Here is a 21,601-nt window from a genome sequence, read left to right on the forward strand (position 1 = left end):
GGGTTATGCATAATGTGTATTATCTTGTAATGTTTCCTGTATGTAATTATGTGTTATTTTTATGCTGTGCTTTGTTTGTCTTGTCACAATGTTTTACTACTGTACCATGTGATGCATACCTCCCAACCGTCCCGGATCCAGCAGGACAGTCCCGATTTTGAGACTCTGTCCCGCTGTCCCTTCTTTTCCTGCACTGTACTAGTGAGAAGCAGCCGACATGCCCCCTCTTGTATCAGGATATGCCCTCTCTGACTCCCTCTCTTTTCCTTGCTCAGAGAGCTCAGCTCATCATCCTGCTTACTTACTCCTGGACAGGTAATTTCTGCAGCCAAAGCAAGAAGGAAAGTGCTGTGCTGTGTTTGTCTTGTCCCAATGTTTAACTACTGTACCATGTGATGTGTAGCTTAGGGAAATGAGATAGTTAAGTTAAATAAGGGGTTAATCCAAGAGGCTGGCCCAGCAGTCTCAAAAGGGACAGGAAGTCCCTGTCTAGCAGCAGAGCCCAGGCAGGATTGCCCGTGGCAAGACGTGCTCCCCTGTTGGAAGCGTATCTCACCCCTGGAGAGGAACCAAGCTGCCAGTGGACTGTCAGGCAGCAGGCACAAGGACTGTGTGTGTGCCTCACAAGAGACTTTTTGCTCCTGGAAGCCAACTGGGAGCCATTGCCTCTCTTGCTGCAGCCGTTGCTGTGAATAGGGATACCTCAGGAATTGTTATCTTTTCTTCTCTACCTCACCATCATTAAACAAGTTGCCACTGTTGGGACCTAAAGATTGTGACGTGTGGTGCATCTGTTCCAGCATGGAGAGCAGCCATATATCTGAGGTAACCCCCTGGGATCAGGACTGTCTATTCTTGTGCAAGGGGCCGGGGTGCTCACTGAAGGTGCCTTAGTGGACTCGCCCACGACTACCACCTCGTGCCACCTTGTTACACTTCTGTGCACCGATCCTCTCGCACAGAGAGGATCACAACACAGCTGCAGAGGAGGCAGAGAAACTAATTTCTCCATCTCCTCCATTGCCGGCGTATATCGCGCAGCACTCGGATGATATCCGAGTGATGTCCGTTGTGTTATTCGCACCCATAGATTTATATGGGTGCGAGTGACCTGAGACTCGGCCAAGTCTCGGTGCCAATTGCAGCATGCTGTGATTTTACACACATGCTGAATACACTCGAGATTAACAATGGTTAATGCGGTTTTCTCGCATAGCACTCGTCCGTATTCTACTTTGGTGTGACCCCGGCCTTAAAAGGCATATCGGTGGTCGTTAAGGTGTGCAGATACAATGTTTTGGGTGTGTGTGTGTATATCCTGCATTGGTGGGGATGGGGGTGTGGCCCCCTGCAGGCTGTGCATCATTATCTACCCATCTTTCCCAGCTGGGCTTCAATTATGGCTATGCCTGATTCCTCAGTGCATTAGAGGCCTTTCTGGGCGCATGGATAGGTGAGTCACTAATGTGAGGGTCCATCTATGTGAGGCCACCCTTTGCTGGCTGAATGGCTTTTATGCTTTTTGATTTCGAAGATGTTATCCAACTATGTTTAGGTTTTTTATATGTATACTGGAGATCATGTTTGTGTTAATCGCAGTGTATGTATATGTTTCATCCAGTCAGTTATACTATATACTGCAATATAATGGGAAAATCACGGTCACCTATGGATCTCAGCATATGAGTGAGTGTTCCAGGAGCACCAAGATGGCGGCAATGGGATCCTTTAGCAGATCTCCAGATGCCATGGTAATCTATCGGCACTCTATGATCATAGAGTAGCCCCCTATGTTAGTAGCCATTACCGCTATATATCTCACATGTTATCAAATCTAGGGATAGTGAACCAACTTGTGCCATCCAGGTCCTGGGCCAGTGCAAGGAGGAGAGGCCCCATATGAGGGTCTGTGACATCACATGTGCTGCTGAGGGGCATCAAGGGTGACTGGTTATTAGATTTGAATCGGCATTGCATGGTGATATGAAGTATACAGCAAGGATTTCTTGAGCACCTATGTATTGCGCTATGATGCTATTGACCCTGTCACCTGCTCAGTTATTGCTTGCGTACTCCATAATATATGATGGCGACATTTCTTAGGACTTTCCATTGTACCGTTTCTCTCCCATTGCTACTAGAAATGCCTGTGACAACTGGGTGTCACCAGGATGCCGGGGTGGATGGAAGGTTCTAATCAATGCTGACTGTGTCGGGGTCACAAGCCCTTTGACATGAATTGCAGTAAAGTCAGGTGCAGATGAGTGTGATCCGATAAAACATCAGCTCGCACTCGGACCAATATTATTCTGTGGGGTCGTGCATGTCAGATTTTTTCTTCCTTGGACTGAGTTGAGTTTGATCTGAGATTCGGATCGCTCTCGGCCATGCAAGTCAATAAGTCCGTGGAACCATCGGATGGCATCTGAGTGCAGTCCCATTTCCACACAATGGAGATATTTTGTTCTCCATCTTCTCCTCATCAGAGAGAATCCAATCGGAATGTGATTACAATAATTGACCCGATTCTCCCGGATGGGCGATCAGACAGATTGTTCAGACATTGCTAGAAGGGATGACAGGGAGGACACGACACACCAAGAAAGATGATGCAGACTTGTTATTCCATACCACCACTTATTGGAACAGACCTGTCAGGAGCGGCAACAAGCCCTCTTTAAATGTAGGTCGAAATCCAGCTTCCATTGACCTTACATGGGGAAACAGACAGGGACTTTTCTTCGTGCCATCACCCCTCGCAAATATATGTGCCCGCTGATTGATGTATAATCAAAAGGGAAGGAAGATTTTTCTTATTTTTTCTACAGAAGATCTGAGTATCTTCACATCTGATCTAAAATACTGGTCGACAAAGGCAGAGGAAGGTGAGCTGGCAGTTATGTGCCCTGGGGGTCGGGAAAGTGCCAACTCCTTCTTGGATGCAAAGTACGCCTCTTGCCCCCTGCGCCGCACGCCTCTTGCCCCCTGCGCCGCACGCCTCTTGCCCCCTGCGTTGTACGCCTCTTGCCCCCTGCGCCGCACGCCTCTTGCCCCCTGCGCCGCACGCCTCTTGCCCCCTGCGTTGCACGCCTCTTGCCCCCTGCGCCGCACGCCTCTTGCCCCCTGCACCGCACGCCTCTTGCCCCCTGCGTTGTACGCCTCTTGCCCACTGCGCCGCACGCCTCTTGCCCCCTGCGCCGCACGCCTCTTGCCCCCTGCGCCGCACGCCTCTTGCCCCCTGCGCCGCACGCCTCTTGCCCCCTGCGCCGCACGCCTCTTGCCCCCTGCGCCGCACGCCTCTTGCCCCCTGCGCCGCACGCCTCTTGCCCCCTGCGCCGCACGCCTCTTGCCCCCTGCGCCGCACGCCTCTTGCCCACTGCGCCGCACGCCTCTTGCCCACTGCACCGTTAGAATTCCCATCACACAGGCTATGGCTCATCTGTAGGATGTCCCGTAAGCGTGGCGTCTCCCGGGGCTCTGGTGTGCCACTGTCAGCGGAGGTGTGATCGGTGTCCCAATTTTCCAAGAACCTCTCCGGTGACAGCGGCACAAGACGCAGCGTCATTTCTTGGGATGCGGCACAATTACGTGATGGGGATGAATAACCACTTAATGTGGGGCCAGGATGTCACCATTCTGTGTCTCTGATGGGAGCTGACATTGCTCCACACTGCACGCATGACGAGATTTTGTCCCGAGTTTTGCCGTATGGTTCTCTATTTACTGCTCTGCCGTCACCAGCGTTGTCTTGCGCCACTGTAAGTGTAATTCCATACGCGTCCAGCAGAGGCAGACTGTCGCACAACTATTCTGGGCTGAACTCGCAGGCGTCCGTAGCTCTGACAGACGGCATCTCCGAGCGGCCGGAAAGCAGTAGGCGGTGTGTCGCTGGCTCATGACGTCATGGGGACGTCAAGCGGATAAGAAGCATCAAGATGGCGGCTTCTGTCAGACAGGATCTCACCCAGCTTATGAGCGCCAGCGGTTCTCACAAGGACCTGGCGGGGAAGTGAGTGCTGAATGTGTGTCCCTGTGTGCAGGGAGGGGAGCGTGAGGCATCGGGGGGCTCGCGTCTGTCAGGGAGGGGGACGTGAGGCATCGATAGGCTCGTGCCTGCCATGGAGGGGGATGTGAGGCATCGGTGGGCTCATGCCTGTGAAACAGGAGGACGTGAGGCATCGGTGGGCTCGCGCCTGCCATGGAGGGGGACGTGAGGCATCGGTGGGCTCGTGTCTCCTGGGAGGGGGACGTGAGGCATCGGTGGGCTCATCCCCCCCGTGTACAGGTGGTTCCGGCTGTCAGTGTAGCACTAGCCTGGCTGTGTGGAAGAGATAAGGGAGCTAGTAGAGATCAGTATTTAGGTATTACATGGCAGCAGATCCTCCTTTAGGAAATGTAGCCTGAAATGTGTTTATACTTGGAGATCTATGAATTATATCGGTGTAAGGGGCGAATAACGCCTATCCCCTGTGTAAATGGAAATATCTGTTTCCAATCCTCACTTTTCAAGATCTCTGCTTGCTGCCAGTGAGTAGAAATATTTCTGGCCATGCGTCAGGGTGGAGATTCTATCTCGATCTGGTCTTGCCGGCTCAGATATCAGATTTGTCCTCTCACCTGCCCGGCAGCTGTGCCAACAACCTTTTTCAGTTGATTTTTTTTTTTTCACCCATGAAATATAAGGAAGAATGGTTTTTTTCACTGTCGGCAAGCAGACATCTGGAAAATGGGGGCAGGGAGTTAAAGGGATTCTGTCAGCAGGTGTTTGCTATGTAATCTGAGAAGATCATGATGTAGGGGATAAAATATTGAATTCGGGAATGTGTCGCTTACTGGGTTGTGTTATTGTTTACTTACAATGAAGTTTCTATCAACTGGAGATTCACTGCTGGACTACAGGGCACACACCTGCTAGACCCGACCACCTCCCTTCTGTGATAAGCAGCTCACTGTCAATAGACAATGTATACAGAAAGCCTGGTGTGGTTCAGGGTCGGCTTTCTGAGCTCTGCTACATCTAATAACTGATTGTATCACAAGTACTGCACCCTGTAAACTAAGTGATACATCCCTGCATCCCTGGAATCGGGGTCTCTGCCACTACATTATGCTGCTCTAAGATGAGGTAGCTAAAACTTGGTGAGAAATTCCCTTTTAAAACCCAAAAGGCCGCTTTTATAACTGGCCTGCATAAACTCACTCTAGGGGGGACTGGACTACATTTATGCAAAAACTAATGAATCTGCCTGTAACATCTGAACCACACCATACACACAGGCAACAAATAAAAAGTAGAGTTTATAAATGGCACAAACTAAAAGAAAAGAATTAAGGCATAAATGAAGAACCGCAAAAGCTAGACCAAAAAAGCTGCAAATGTAACAATGAACTTGGCTCAACATGTAGTTGGTGTTAAAGGGGTTGTCTGGGACCGACATTGGTGACTCCTGGTCGTCATTGTCACATTGGTCGGGGAGCTTGGTCACAGTCCTACACGCACCAGCTGGTTTGTGTTCTGGCAGCGGCCGGATATATGCAATGTACATAGCCGGGACACCAAAAGCGCTGCAATAAATGAAGTAATACAGCCCTGATGTAAGGGTCTCTGCCACTACCTGGCACTGCCATGGTGATAAATCCCTTTGGTGATAAATCCTTCCGTAAAGAAGGCAGCATATGAGAAGGAAGTGTAATGGTGAAAGAACCCCTGATCTGTCCTGTAGTTCCAGCGCTGCTTGTCTGTTCTTGACCTATTTATTAGTTTTTATTGTGTTTTTGTAATTTCTACATTACAAGAAAGGGGAGGTCCAGTACTCTTCTGAAGATAAGATTTATGGCTTTATTGTGCATGACTGAAAATCCAACTCTCACCAGCAAGAGATTCATCTGACCAAATATTCTTAATTATTAGTGCTATGATTAAAACCATTTGTTCAAAACGCGTCAGTGAATCACTTGCTGATGTGGGCTGGATTGTAATTTGTGGGCATGTGCTGGATCTCCCTTTCTTGTGCTGTATTTCATGCGGCATCTTATCCATACACTTACTCCGTGTGAGCTGATTAAATTCTTCATCAGTTTGGTCTTCCCTTTTTTTTATTACATAAAGCATATCATGTACATGAAAGGGTGGTATAGCACAGAGGGAGACAGCAGGACCAGGACAAACATATTTCACTACAAACATAGCATAGAAATGGAGGACATGGTACATAAGTGTGAGAAATGGATAGACAAGCACTTTACAATAGAGCATACTATATAACCAGCTGTCTTACCGAGTTTTCACCTTAAGAGGGGCAAGCCCCTTACGTACGTAGCGCTCACTAATATCCTAATTAGGCAAGAAGACTACTAGGTCTTATATCGGTAAAACAATTTATAGTTTATTAATAGTCCAATATATATGTATTATAGGCACATGAATTATAGCAGCACTAGTCTAACATCACATCATCATCATCATCATCATCTATAACATAGAGAAAGTAAGCATCAATATATATTACCAGATATTGCAGCATCACTCCTCCATCGGGGGACTCGACTGGTGAGGAGGAAATATCCAGCAGCACATCATCACAGAAGTTATGCGTCCATAAAATCTCCTGGAATGTCCCTCCTCACCAGTGAGAACCCCCTTTGTTATATGCTGTTTACGATCAGATATCAGTTCAGTCATGCGCAGTACACTTTTTTGTAAGTAATACTCATATAACATGTTTACGTTTGATGCCTGCATGATTAATTCTTGAGTTCATAATCAGCTCATGTCATACAGGCACTGTATAGTTGTCTCCCACCGAAACCTCCATGCTCTTATCAGGTCATGTAGCGGTCAACCCTTTCAGCTATCTGCTTGGCGCCTGCGTGGTTAATTCTTGAGCTTGTAATCAGCTCATGTCACGCAGGCGCTGTATAATTGTTTTTTTTTTTTTTTTTCACCGAAACCCCCATGCTTTTATCAGGTCATGTAGCGGTCAACCACTTCAGCCATCTTAAACTGTGCTGAATTAAATGCAAAAAGGAATAATAAGACCCGTGATCACCTAATCTGGAATCTGGACACCTATCTTCATGCACACACCATACATATCACATAGGTATCACACCAGCTCACCCTTAGAGATGTATCCAGGTATATCCCGGTGGTGTGGAAGCAAGGTATCATGCCACTGCTGGACTTCTGTGCAAAGAAAAAGCGATCCGGCTTCCATCCAAAATGTATAAAAATTAATGTCCTTTATTACAAAACTCGTTTTGAACGCAAGCTGCTTTCTTAAACTTTCAGACCAAGTTTCAGAATGCAGCTTGTGTTCAAAACGCGTATGGTGTTCTAACTAGTGATGAGCGCAGCTGCTTGTTACCCAAGTTTGCCTAGGGTGCTCGAGTGTCATGTTCGAGTCCCCGCGCCTGCATGTTTTGTGTCTCTCGTAACAGCTGTGAAACATGCAGCCGCAGGGCCATGAACATGTCACTTGAGCACCCTCGATACTCTGTGCATACCCGAGCACCCCTGAGCACTTGCGCTCATCTCTAGTTCTAACATGCTATCACCATATCCCCATTCACACTCATGTTTATACTGTGTTTCAGCATGCTGTACTTCTGAACTTTTTCAATACAGGACATAGAATTCTTATGAATTTTGCACTGGAAGGTGGATCGTTTTCTCTTCGCACAAACACATTACAATGCTGAATACAATGATCACCAAAATGGCGACGTCATACACTCATCACATTGGGTACATAGACAGGTATATATGGTATAGGTCCACAAAGTTAAGAAAGGGTATTTATATAGTATCTGCAAAGAAAGGTCTTTCTGCAGCATATTGAGGACTGTCCTGTTTCCCGTTGAATACAGTGGACTATTTCTACTCCACCCTACAGATCCAGACCCAAAATGCCCAAGTAGTGCACAATGGTGACACTACACATGACGTGTATCTTACTAGTCTGTTGCACTGCTAATAAAGAAATTAGGAAAATGACCAGGAGCCCAGAAATGTTTGTCCTCATGTTCGCTGGCGTTTCTCAGAGATGATCCAGTAATTTCTAGATGTGTGGGAATATTAAATACAGTTTTTCCTTCTCATTTTTCAGGTACCGTCAGATTTTGGAGAAAGCCCTTCAGCTCCTTGGTGCAGAGCAGCTTGAAGCTCTCAAAGCTTTTGTTGAAGCAAGTAAGATATGGTGTAAAATGACATGTCATTTTACAATGAAAAGTGACACCATAAGCATTGATGAAACAAATTGCCCCCAATGTTTTGATTTCCTGATAATGAGTTCTTATCCCGTTTTCTAGTGGTGAATGAGAACGTCAGTCTAGTGATTTCTCGACAACTGCTCACAGACTTCTGCACGCATCTTCCAAGTTTGCCAGATGGTATTGCCAAGGAAATTTATCATTTCACCCTCGAGAAGATCCAGCCACGAGTCATTTCTTTTGAAGAACAGGTGAGGAGCCGGACCACATATTCTGTAGTATAAAATAGCCTACATGGTGGGCAGCTCATAGGGATGGGAAGTCTCACTGCAATTCTTACCTTCAGGTCGCATCCATTAGACAGCATCTGGCGTCCATTTATGAAAAGGAAGAAGACTGGAGAAACGCAGCACAAGTTCTTGTTGGGATCCCATTGGAAACAGGACAGAAGTGAGATGATCAGTTTTATACTCCTCTCTTAGGCTATTTTCACATTTGAGTCTGTGCGCAAGTAAAAACGCATGCAAAAACGTGCATGCGTTTGCGGTTTTTATGCGCATGCTTTCTCTAGGTGTCACATTTCACAGGAGGAAAATCCTTGAAACAGACTCCACCAATGGGACATCAAACAATGTTTCTTTGTGTAGGGGGTGGTTTAAACCAGTGTGTAGACATGTTTACTCAAAAATCGCATACGCACGAAAGCGCAGTCGAACGCATGTCCTTGCACACGCCTGCATTCCCATAGACTGTAATGCGTTATTTTGATGCATTCTGTGCGCATGCGTTTTTTTTACCCTTTTGGACGGACCCAAAAATGCAACATGTTGCGTCTGGTGTGTCTAGACGCACACCTGGAAAAAACGCATGCGCACGAAAACGCAGACGAACACATGCCAGCGCAAGACCATGCGTACGCCATGTTAAACATAGGTATGGATGCGCTGCGCACAAAAACGCTAATGTGAAACCAGCCTTATACCCTGTCTAAATGTTTTGTTGTTCGCGGTTGAACTTGGACAGTCCCCCCCCTTACTTGTATTAACTATATAACTGTGTCTTCCTCAAGACAATACAATGTTGACTACAAACTGGAAACCTACCTGAAGATTGCCCGGCTGTATCTGGAGGATGATGACCCAGTACAGGCTGAAGCGTACATAAACCGGGCCTCCTTGCTGCAGAATGAGTCCACTAATGAGCAGCTACAAATCCATTACAAGGTAATGGAGCACAATGTTGCTGTATGAAGTTCAGGTGCAACCACATCGTACCTGGGCAACATTTCTCTTTATGCGCACGTCATGTACACATGATGCTGGGATGGAGCATTTGACATGTATCTGCACTACTTGGTCATAAATATATATAAGATCGTGGGAAATCGTTAACCTGTATTCACTTGTGTCCGACTGCAATTCAGCATGTGTGAATAGTTTTCTATAAAACCCATTTCATTTGCATCGTTCTGTGGTTTATTTTTTAATTTTGGAGAAACTGCTCAATTTAATTTTTGCAACAAATATGCAATGTTTAATCATCTTCCTGATTGTAGATATGACCATTTCCTTTCTGCCTTCAGAACTGTGTACTCAATACCTTTCTCTTGCCTAGGTGTGCTATGCCCGGGTCCTAGACTACAGAAGGAAGTTTATAGAAGCTGCACAGAGGTACAATGAATTGTCCTACAAAACCATTGTGCACGAAACGGAGCGGATGGAAGCACTAAAGCATGCGCTGCATTGCACTATCCTCGCTTCCGCAGGTAAGGCATTTTGAAAAGGAAAAAAGTCTCCTGTTTTTACGTGGTTACCTATCCATTTAAATAGGGTAGGTGGTACTGGCAGGGAAACACTGCAGTGATTTGGATTTGCCATCTGCCCCATTCCCTGTTCATGATGCCAATGAACTTTAGACAACCACATTTAACTTTGAAATATTTATTAGACCAAGATTTTGATGCATTTATTTTCTAGTCACCTGGATAATGGTGACTGTTTTGTACAGAAGTTCATGGTGCCATATTATTCACAGTAGAGGAAGGGAAAAAAGGCACCACTGCAATAAGCGCACACTAAACCACATAGAATAAATTTTATTGATGCAAAAGGTAATACATTAAAACCACAATAAAACATGGTAAACCACCCACAATGTATATAAGGTCAAACATGGCACATATAACATATCAGACCCAATACAATAATCCATATGCAATCTAACCCCACTATAATACCCATGACCAATGCCCTATATTTAGGCTCATGGAGACCAAGGGCAATTGTTGCACAGTAATACAATGTTTAATGCAACAAGCCCTGCATAACACCTGATAATGAATGTATACCACACGCGGCCACAGCACAAGGTGGCCCAATATATAACCAACATTCAATTATGCCCCATAAACACTAAAGGTACCACTAGGGGAAAGTGAGGCTGCAATAAGAGATATAAAGAAGTGGGTGCTACCCCAGGACCATACCCCACGCGTATCGCCACAACCCGTGTGGCTTCGTCAGGGGAAGTAACTAACCATGGTCCAAGCTCCTTAAATACCCTGCTAAGATCCAGGTGGAAAGAACATGCGTCACGGGGGGGCCGCCGCCCCCATCTGGAAGTCCATCGGTAAACAGAGGGAAAGCATAGACCGGCGTCCCGGTCATATGAAAGAAGATGGCCGCCACGCATGCGCGGTGTGCTCTGCACGCGACCCTGAGCACAAAATAAAAACCGCTCCACCGCGCATGCGCCCAGTGGGACGCAAGAGCTTTCCCATGGAACGCAAGCCGCATAGTAAAAATGGCCACCACGCATGCACAGTCTGCTATGTAGAACCGAGCATACAATACGCAAGCTATGCCGCGCCTACGTCCAGCGGGACGTAACAGGCCTGCCCATAGCACGCATGGCCTCACACCAATGCCGTGTCCATCAACACGGCGAAGAAAGCAGTGACACCAGGGCCATAATGCCACGAGACACAAAATGCTCCCAAGAGCGCGACATATAGGGACAGACACAGACAACACCACATGCACAGGTACATAAGGGGGGGGGGAAAAAGAGACAAAGAACATACAGCCTGAGGGGAAAGAAATAAGAAAGGCCAATTAATGGCACTAACCTCCAAATGTACAAAGAAGGAGGGCATGATAGTATAGTAGCAACAAGAGCATGGTACAAAATTGTTCGATGGTATGAGGGGCGGGCAAAAAAAAAGGCCCAAGTCGAGACATAACCTAGACCCCAATCTACAATAAAAGGTAGATTAGAATAGACCAGCCAGCAACTACCAACCACTTTAATACATATACGTCCCCATTAGCAAAATCCACATGGATTAATAACAGAGACCCATGCACGAAACGAACTTGTGGTCCATAGAGCATCCATGTCACCATCTTAGTCCCCAATACTGGGCATACATAAACTAGCCCCAAAATGAGAAGGGGATAAATACGCATGAAGCATATATACATCAGTGTGCATGACCAACATATTCAATCACCCCCCACAAGATACAACCCTGTACCAATCAACACAAGACCCCCATGATGAACAATCAAAAAACCAAAACCAACCAAACAGTCCCCATGAGCCCAAATCTAATGTTTATAAAGCGCAATTCGGTCCAATATAATTACTGAAACAATAGTAATAGATCTCTACAGCAACCCCACAGTACAAAAATCCCAATAATGTAGGTATCAACTACGGAGATCCAACTGGCCCGGCATCAGCAGAGCCAGCATAACAACCCCAGGACCCCCCCCCATCCAAAATTCAGAACATCCAATAACATATCTAACAGGACAAAAGTGAAGCAGCCGGTAACCAAAACTTTATTAGTATTAATGGTACATATAGGGAAAACAGGATCCAGTCCCAGCAAATCCCGAAGGTGATCCAGGGGAGTAAGGAACCAACCATCCTCGGCATTGGTGGTGACATCCAGACCAAATGACTGCATGGGGGAAGGAAAGAGGAAAGGGGGAGACAAGATAGTTAGTCAACCTAAAAACCCCGTGAATAAGAGATCCTCATTTAACCCCCTCGGACTCAATGAGTCCAAGCTAAAGATCCATCTGGACTCTCTTTGCAGTAGTAATTTCTTGGGTGAACCCCCCCCCCCCCCCCCCCCCCCCTACTTGATAACACTACCCTCTCCAATCCAACCACCATGGTGCCAGCAACCTTACCGGCATGGTGGGTCAGGAAATGGGCCGCCACAGATGTCAAGGTCTTACCCTTAGCATGATCAATACGTGCCAAATTGATTGTCGAGAAGTGTTTCTGAATCCTCCTACGTAACTCCTGGGAGGTTTGACCAATGTATACCTGATGACATGGACAGATCAACGCATAAACCACACAAGTAGTTTTACAATTAATATATGACATTAATCTGTGTCTGGTACCATCTCTTGGATTCACAAAATAGTTCCGGGTAGAGTGCATATGGGGACATATGGTACAATTGCCACATGCAAATGACCCCCTTAATGTTATTCCCCTATCCAACCCAACAGTTGGCCTCATATAATGACTCTTCGTCAAAATATCCCTAAAATTCGGAGCCCTTCTTGCTGTGATGCAAGGCCGCTCCGATACAAGAGCGGATGTCTGCAAGTCCGTTGTAAGTATGCCCCAATGTCTCCCAAGGATTTCTCTCACCTGTGACCATTGGTTATTGTATTGCGTGATGAACCGAGGCATCGACTCTCGAGTCCTCTCCCGTGGAGCCAAAAGGGAATCCTGTGTACATCCAATTGCTCGTTGGTACACTTGTGAAATACTACCCCGAGGGTAGTTCCTCTTCTTAAAGCGTTTGGTGAGATTAAGGGCTTCCTCCCGGAACACATCATCCGATGTGCAATTTCTGCGCACCCTCAGAAACTGCCCAACCGGAATTCCATTCCTCGTATGGGATGGATGGAAGCTGGTATAATCCAGCAAACTATTCGTGGCTGTGGGCTTCCTAAACAGCCTTGTAGAGATACCACCATTCATCTTAGAAACCGTGAGGTCCAAAAAAGTAACTGAAATAGAGGATATATCATAAGTGAGCATGATGTTATATGGATTAGAATTAAGTGATCCCATGAAAGCCTCACATTCCTCTACCGTTCCAAGCCAAACAAAGAAAATGTCGTCGATAAAGCGCGACCAATGCCGCACTTTATCCCTGTATTACCTTTTGCATCAATAAAATTTATTCTATGTGGTTTAGTGTGCGCTTATTGCAGTGGTGCCTTTTTTCCCTTCCTCTACTGATTGTGTTTCCCACTGTTGCGGCACCTAGGCCTTGCAATTATATACTGGCTTATTCACACAGCTGGTGCGCCCTATTGGTTATATTATCTATATTATTCACAGGACAGCAACGTTCACGCATGTTGGCGACACTGTTTAAAGATGAGCGGTGCCAACAGCTTTCTGCCTATGGCATTCTGGAGAAGATGTACCTTGACAGGATCATCCGAGGAAACCAGCTGCAAGAATTTGCCGCCATGCTCATGCCGCATCAGAAAGCAACTACTGGTGATGGTAAGATATGCAGCAAGGATCAGAGAGCATTACACAGTGATATTGTGCTGATTCTGGGTGACGTTTCTGCACTTATTAAAGCAGGAATGAATGTGATAAGGGCACTGTTCTAAGCTATGGGGTAAAATATAGCCACATTGTGAGAATAGAAAGTGAGACCCAGATTTATAAAAGCAATTTAGCCCGAATACTGGTTGCTTTGAAAAGATGGAAAATATTTGTGCAAATTTTTTTGCGACTTTTGGCTTTCCACACCAGTCTCTCCCAGCTCTGCCAAAATAGGCAGAGCTGGTGAAGGACCAATGCTATGAATGAAGCTCACAATGGAGTATTGTAATCTTGTGTGATTGTGTCTCATGAATGGTAAATTGTGCCAACATGATGCAGTTATGTACAGTCCATATGCAATAACTCCCATATGTCACTTGCTTTTGTCTCCTACTAAGGCTCAAGTATCCTGGATAGAGCGGTCATAGAACATAATTTGCTGTCCGCAAGCAAACTCTACAACAATATCACATTTGAGGAGCTTGGCGCATTGCTAGAAATTCCTGCTGCAAAGGTGAGTGTCCACTTTCTGGCTTCTGAGTTTCTGTACCAATATCCTGTAAGTGTAAAAGTCCCAACCTGCGTGCCATGAAATGTGTTCTGTGTTTCAGGCGGAGAAGATCGCATCTCAGATGATCACAGAAGGCAGAATGAACGGATTCATTGATCAGATTGATGGCATTGTTCACTTTGAGAGTAAGTTACTTGGCTTATGTACTGACCGACTAATGAAGCCTGTGGCATAGAGAAAAGTTATGCAAACGTTGTCTCGCCATTAAGTAATTTTTAAAATATCACTAGTGTATGTATTTACCCAAAAGCTAGATTGTAGCTCAGACTATCTTAAGTTACATTTGTTTGTGACTTTTCCTGCACACTGACCTAATGGCATACTATTAATCCTTGTGACAGTTCCACTGAGGCTGCACAATCGGTATTATGAGGACAGCTGCTACTTAGCTACACTCCTGCAGCGAATAACGGTATCTGATAAAGGCCACACTCGCACATTCAGTATTTAGTCAGTATGTTACTGCATTATTGTTAGCCAAAACCAGGAGTGGAACAATCAAATGACAAGTCTAATAGAAACACGTCACCACTTCCGTATTTTTATTTGGTCGTGCATGACAGCACCACCTGAGAGAGGGGATCCGTCCTCCAGGTACAGGAAATCCTACAGATACATAAGGGCGGCACCTCTCCCACGCATCAGTTGGTTTCCTGTTCCTGGAGGACAGGATTCCCTACAGATCATGCCATCATGGACGAAGGAATCCCCAGGCCGGCTGTCCGACTCGGGTAGCGGGGGGGTCTCCTACCTTGGGCAGTGCGGAGTCCCCTGGAAGCGCCACGGTGACCCGCGCAGGGTTTCACGGCAGTGTGCGGTGCAGGTGGGGGCGGGGTCCGGTGGATGCCCGTCTCCCGTGCCGGCAGGTAAGTAGGTCTTGACCAAGTGGACAAACTAGTCAAGGCAGTTAGGGCTACCATGGGGGTAACAGACGCCAGACCTGAACGGTCAGCACAGGACCTAATGTTCGGGGGTTTAGACCCCAAGAAACGCAAGTCGTTCCCGTTAAACGACAAGGTCTAAAGTTTAATTAATAGAGAATGGAAGAAACTGGAAAGAAAAGGCTCCCTACCACCAGCCTTTAAACGGCGATATCCCTTTGAGGACCCTGTGGTGAATAAATGGGACAAAGCCCCGAAATTGGATGCAGCAGTAGCTAAGGCGTCCAAAAAATCCACTATTCCCTTTGATGATATGGTCTCTTTGAAGGATCCGCTAGATAAAAAGGCGGACTCCTACTTGAAAGGCACATGGGAAATGTCGGCTGGCACCCTGAGACCGGCGGTCGCAGCTACCTGCACGGCCAGATCTATGATGGTTTGGCTGGACCAGTTAGAAGCACAGCTAGTGGACAGAGCCTCGAGGGAATCTATCTTAAAAACCCTACCTACCATCCAGGATGCGGCAGCCTTTTTAGTCGACGCTTCAGCAGACTCTGCGAGGATGGCGGCAAAGGCCGCAGGGCTATCGAATGCAGCCCGATGGGCTATATGGCTGAAATGCTGGCCCGGGGATATCCAGGCCAGATTCCGGCTTTGCTCCATCCCATGTGAGGGAGAATATCTATTCGGACCAGTCCTAGATGAACTCCTGGAGAAGGCGGGCGATGATAAAAAGAAATTCCCTTCCCTACCCACCACTTCCTATAGGCGTCCCTTTGCTAGGAAGAGATTTTTTTTCGGAGGAGGTCGTCCAGGGACCAGGGCAGATGGGAAGAAAAGAAAAGGTACCGGTTTTATGTTTGGAGGGGGACGCCAAGAAGCATCCCGTGAGTCCAAGAAACCTCCCCAATGACTAGAGGCCCCCGGTGGGGGGGTAGGCTATCTGCCTTCTACTCAGCCTGGTCGCGGATCTCGAACAGTAACTGGAACCTGGGGTTGGTGGCCGCAGGCCTAAAGCTCGAATTTGCCTGTGTCCCCCCAGAGCAGCTTTAGAGCCACTCCGCTTAGGTCTTCCTTGGCGGAACAGACTGCCCTAGAAACCGAAGTTATTGAACTATGCCAGAAGGGGGTACTGATAAAGGTACCAGAGGCAGAGAAGGGCGAAGGCTTCTACTCCCCCCTATTTTTGGTCCGTAAACCGGATAATTCCTACAGGACCATAATTAATTTGAAGGCGCTTAACAGATACCTAGTCATTCGGCCTTTTAAAATGGAAACGATTAGCTCCACAATAAAGTTGCTGTTTGAAAATTGTTTTATGGTGGTATTGGATTTAAAGGACGCTTATTACCATATACCCATCTATGCGTCTCATCAGCGTTTCCTTAAGAGTGGCAGTTCATTTGGAGGGGTCGTTGCAGCATTTCCAATATGTCTCCCTTCCCTTTGGTATAGCAGTTGCCCCCCCCCCGGGTATTCACTAAAGTTATAGCGGAGGTTATGGCCCATCTACGGGAGGCAGACATCCTAGTAATCCCCTACCTGGATGACTTCCTTATTGTAGGAAATACAGCAGCCCATTGTCTGGATCAATTGCAGAAAGCAAAATTGGCTTTGGAAAGGTTAGGGTGGCTATTAAACATCAAGAAGTCCTGTCTACAGCCCATGAAGGTCCAGCAATTCTTGGGCTTAATCCTTGATTCACAGAATCAGGAATGTCGTCTTGCTCCCAAAAAATTGGTCCACCTATGTCAGCAGGTCTTGAACGCCTCCAATAACCCCACCATGTCTCTCAGGAAGGCAATGTCCCTCCTGGGTTCTCTCTCATCCTGCATCTCCGCGGTCCGGTGGGCCCAGTTCCACACGAGTGCTACAGAGCGAGGTTTTACGCCACCAAAAAATCCTGGGCGGGTATCTAGAAGGCCGGTTGACTCTGTCCCAACAGACTTTGAGATCCTTTGAGTGGTGGCTAGACTAGAACAATCTAGCCAGAGGTGTACCCTGGGAATATAACATAACCCGGGTAGTCACCACGGACGCAAGCCCTACGGGTTGGGGGGCCCACATGGGGGAAACCTTGATTCAGGACCTGTGGGATAGTCATCAGTTGGAAATGTCCTCCAACCTGAAAGAACTAACAGCCGTAGAGCAGGCAGTTAAAAACCTTATGTATCTACAGGGGCACCATGTTCGTATATTCTCTGACAATCAGGTTACCGTGGCTTACATCAACCACCAAGGCGGCACTCGGTCCAAGCCCCTGATGGAGGTAGCAGGACAGCTGTTCCAGTGGGCAGAGCAACATCTCCTGTCTTTAACAGCTCTGCACATAAAAGGAAAGGAAAACACCATGGCAGACTTCCTAAGCCGCAACCTCCTAAAGCAAGGAGAATGGTCCTTAAAAGCGTCCATCTTCAACCAGATAGTACAAAAATGGGGACTGCCAGAAGTGGACTTCTTCGCCACCAGAGAGAACAGGAAGGTGCCACGGTTCTGCTCCCTGAATCCCAGGGAGAACCCTCTGGCAATAGATTCTCTTCTAATTAAATGGGACTTCAGGCTAGCATATGCCTTTCCTCCCCTGGCTCTACTTCCCCTGGTGATGAGGAAAGTCAGGAAGGACAAAGCGAAGATTATAGTGATTGCCCCATTTTGGCCCAGGAGGGCATGGTTCTCATGCCTGAGGACCATGTCGGTATCTGACCCTTGGGTCCTACCCAACATCCCAGACCTCTTGTCCCAGGGCCCAGTCTACCATCCTCGGGTAGCTGGCCCACATCTGACGGCGTGGAGTTTGAACGGGCACTGCTAAAAGAGAGGTTTTTCCCCCGGCCCTAATTAACACCCTGCTTAAAAGCAGAAAGCCAGATACAACAAAAATCTACGTGAGGATCTGGAAAAAATTCCTTCAGACCTCAGGGGTAGTAGCTGGACAATCCAATCTCATAGCGCAGATCTTAGAGTTCTTGCAAAAAGGTCTGGATATGGGACTCTCCACCAGCACCCTCAAGGTACAGGTGTCGGCTCTTGGGGCACTGTTCAACTGCAACATCGCCAGCAACCATTGGATCAATAGGTTTATTAAAGCAACAGGCAGGTCCAGACCGATAGTGAGGAATACATTTATGCCATGGGATCTAAACCTAGTTCTTACGGCCATGACAGAGGCCCCGTTTGAACCTACTGTATATCATCAGCTTCCACGAGAAACCTATCCCTTAAAGTGGCTCTCCTGGTGGCGTTGACATCGGCCCGTAGGGTGAGTGACATCCAGGCACTATCTAGACTCCCTCCTTACATACAATTTAGGGATGATAGGGTAATTCTTACACCCGATCCGGCATACCTGCCTAAAGTAGCCTCCAGTTTCCATAGAACTCAGGAGATAGTTCTTCCATCCTTCCTCCCTAATCCCACGAACGATAAGGAAAGGAAATTACACACGCTAGACGTTAGGAAATGTCTCCTAGAGTACCTGGCAGTTACTGACCCCTGGAAAAAAGATAATGCCTTATTTCCTATCAGGGCACTAGAAAGGGCCTTAGGGCTTCAAAAAGTTCGATAGCAAGATGGATTAGGGAGGCCATTTCTTTAGCATACACCTCAAAAGGCAAACCGGCCCCTGGCAAGCTGAGGGCGCATTCCACCAGGGCCATGGCAACTTCGTGGGCAGAGAGATCGGAGGTCTCAATCGACAAAATATGTAAGGCAGCTACTTGGTCCTCTCCGAGCACCTTTTTATAACCATTATAGACTAGACCTGGGTGCTTCCTCAGACCTCTCCTTTGGTGTCAGGGTCCTGCAGGCTGTAGTCCCTCCCTAAAGTAATTATTACTCTGTAATTCTCTCAGGTGGTGCTGTCATGGACGACCGAATAAAGTCGTAGTTACTCACCGGTTAACGGTATTTTTCGGAGTCCATGACAGCACCCGTATAGTCCCTCCCTTTAGTTTAATTTGGGTGTGCACTTCTTCCTCTTATATGTACACGGGTAATTGATAGTCGTGTAGAGTATTGTATATAAATTATGCTATTAACCATTGCGGTCCTCTTGTGCTCTGTAAACCAACTGATGCGTGGGAGAGGTGCCGCCCTTATGTATCTGTAGGATTTCTTGTTCCTGGAGGGCGGATCCCCTCTCTCAGGTGGTGCTGTCATGGACTCCGAAAAATACCGTTAACCGGTGAGTAACTACGACTTTCAGAATCTCCTGGTTTTGGCTTACAAATACTGATGTGAAATAATGACCAAATACATAACTTGTGAATGTGGCCAAACTCAGATTCCAGCATTTAGAGGGTATATCCAGGACTTGGTGTTTAAACACATTTTTTGTTTTTCACAAACCGACAGGTAGTTGCTACTTACCAGCCTAATGTGCACTGCGCCATTATTCGCTGGCACAGAACTCTGCTGACATCACGTTGACGGAGCAGAAGCTTCTTTTCCACTCTGCTCTGTCGACGGGATGTGACAACCGATCTCACTCTAATTGACAGTGGGCTTCTCCAGTTAGGCAGCTTTAATCTGGCTGTCAATCAGAATGACGTTGAAGTCCTGCCCTGTAAACAGAGTGGTGTGTTCATTTCACTTCGAATTTTTCTTTGCTTTTTTTCAGTATATTATATAGTAAAATGAATGGCGTCATTCAAAACTACATTTCATCCTCCTCAAAAAAAACACTCAGGTCAACCAAAAAAATAAGTTGCAGGTGAAAAAAATAATGGCCCCAAATTTTGATACTAACGTAAAAAAAAAATATTCTCATCCTTAGGGGGGCTTTTCTTGTTTCTGTATAGCATCATACTGTAGGGAAAGGCAGAGTCGGAAGCTATAGATTACAGCATACAGCTCCATGAGATCAATGATGGATGCTCACTCACAGCCACCAAATGGCTGTTTTTCTCCAACCTTGTGCTAAAAAATAAAATCTTCAACTACTGATCCTTACATAGAACTTTGTTGAAATGTACTTTGACCTATTTTTTTGGCTTTGCGTCCCCAGCTCGGGAAGCTTTACCGACGTGGGACAAACAGATCCAGTCATTATGTTTCCAAGTCAATAACCTGCTAGAAAAGATCAGTCAGACGGCACCGGAGTGGACCGCACAGGCCATGGAGGCTCAGATGGCCCAGTGAAGACTATACCCCGTGTTTCTATTTTCCCTTTAGGATAATACAGTAAACCTTGTCAGGCTATGTGAGAACAATGCAAGGACTTTTGTAAGAACTTTCAGTTTTCTTCAGCTATTGAATGTCCGTGAAGATTAGACCACAGTCCAAGAACTGAACATTAAGGATGCATGTGAGATAAAAGGCAGCCGTGTTTCAGGCATGCACGTAAAATAAAGGTCATTTGTTTGTCTACCCTGCCTTCTGCTTTTATTTATATAAGATATTGAATTCTGTACATCTTCAAGAGATTCTGTGTCACGGGGTTACTGCGACAGTGTGGACCCAAAAGACTGCAGGATCTCATTGCTCCAACTCTGGTGGCAAGAAAATGTACATCTCCTTCATTTTAAATGTGTTTATTCCTTTTGGCAGAACAGGGACTAATTGGCCATGTTGGAAATCCCTGTGCTAACAGCCTAGCTTGGTTATAATCTGGGCTCTGCTACAAATCCTTGTCAGAGCTAGCATTTGCTGCATGGCTAACAGAGGGAGAGGAGTTCATATGAGGAGAATTAGAGGAGTTATCTGTGACTGTTGCTTGGTTTGCATGTATGGTAATTCAATAATGAAACCAAGGAGGGCACCACCAAATACAATAGTGGGATCCTCCTGCAGTCAGCAAGAAAATAGTACCATATACAGTGGGGAAAAAAAGTATTTAGTCAGTCAGCAATAGTGCAAGTTCCACCACTTAAAAAGATGAGAGGCGTCTGTAATTTACATCATAGGTAGACCTCAACTATGGGAGACAAACTGAGAAAAAAAAATCCAGAAAATCACATTCTCTGTTTTTTTTTTTTTTCATTTTATTTGCATATTATGGTGGAAAATAAGTATTTGGTCAGAAACAAGCAATCAAGATTTCTGGCTCTCACAGACCTGTAACTTCTTCTTTAAGAGTCTCCTCTTTCCTCCACTCATTACCTGTAGTAATGGCACCTGTTTAAACTTGTTATCAGTATAAAAAGACACCTGTGCACACCCTCAAACAGTCTGACTCCAAACTCCACTATGGTGAAGACCAAAGAGCTGTCAAAGGACACCAGAAACAAAATTGTAGCCCTGCACCAGGCTGGGAAGACTGAATCTGCAATAGCCAACCAGCTTGGAGTGAAGAAATCAACTGTGGGAGCAATAATTAGAAAATGGAAGACATACAAGACCA

General features: G+C 46.4%; 1 protein-coding gene across 3 annotated transcripts; it reads left to right on the forward strand.

Annotated features, from left to right (window-relative positions):
* Nucleotides 1–500: 500 nt before the first annotated feature.
* On the forward strand, nucleotides 501–20,628 carry COPS4 (COP9 signalosome subunit 4). 3 transcript variants are annotated; one of them, XM_073541251.1, is made up of 10 exons: nucleotides 501–825; nucleotides 8,109–8,188; nucleotides 8,311–8,462; nucleotides 8,558–8,661; nucleotides 9,281–9,434; nucleotides 9,826–9,976; nucleotides 13,591–13,761; nucleotides 14,208–14,323; nucleotides 14,421–14,505; nucleotides 20,267–20,628. In XM_073541251.1, coding segments are annotated over exons 2-10 (1,068 nt in total). In that variant the 5' UTR covers nucleotides 501–825; nucleotides 8,109–8,187; the 3' UTR covers nucleotides 20,401–20,628. The 3 variants fall into 3 exon arrangements, with proteins under 3 accessions (XP_073397352.1, XP_073397337.1, XP_073397346.1); XM_073541236.1 differs by lacking the exon at nucleotides 501–825 and adding an exon at nucleotides 1,381–1,453; XM_073541245.1 differs by lacking the exon at nucleotides 501–825 and adding an exon at nucleotides 3,860–4,009.
* The last annotated feature ends 973 nt before the right edge of the window (nucleotides 20,629–21,601 follow it).

Source organism: Dendrobates tinctorius, unplaced genomic scaffold (genome assembly GCF_039654945.1).
Source record: "Dendrobates tinctorius isolate UK_male_01 unplaced genomic scaffold, ASM3965494v1 ptg000011l, whole genome shotgun sequence".
NCBI classification, from domain to species: Eukaryota; Metazoa; Chordata; class Amphibia; order Anura; family Dendrobatidae; genus Dendrobates; species Dendrobates tinctorius.

What these genes read in the sequence shown, in the direction of transcription:
- COPS4 (XM_073541245.1), top strand. Translation starts at nt 3,936, where the DNA reads ATGGCGGCTTCTGTCAGACAGGATCTCACCCAGCTTATGAGCGCCAGC. An exon ending in CAAAGCTTTTGTTGAAGCAA is followed by an intron (nt 8,189 to 8,310) that starts GTAAGATATGGT and finishes CCCGTTTTCTAG; the next exon opens with TGGTGAATGAGAACGTCAGT. An exon ending in TCATTTCTTTTGAAGAACAG is followed by an intron (nt 8,463 to 8,557) that starts GTGAGGAGCCGG and finishes TCTTACCTTCAG; the next exon opens with GTCGCATCCATTAGACAGCA.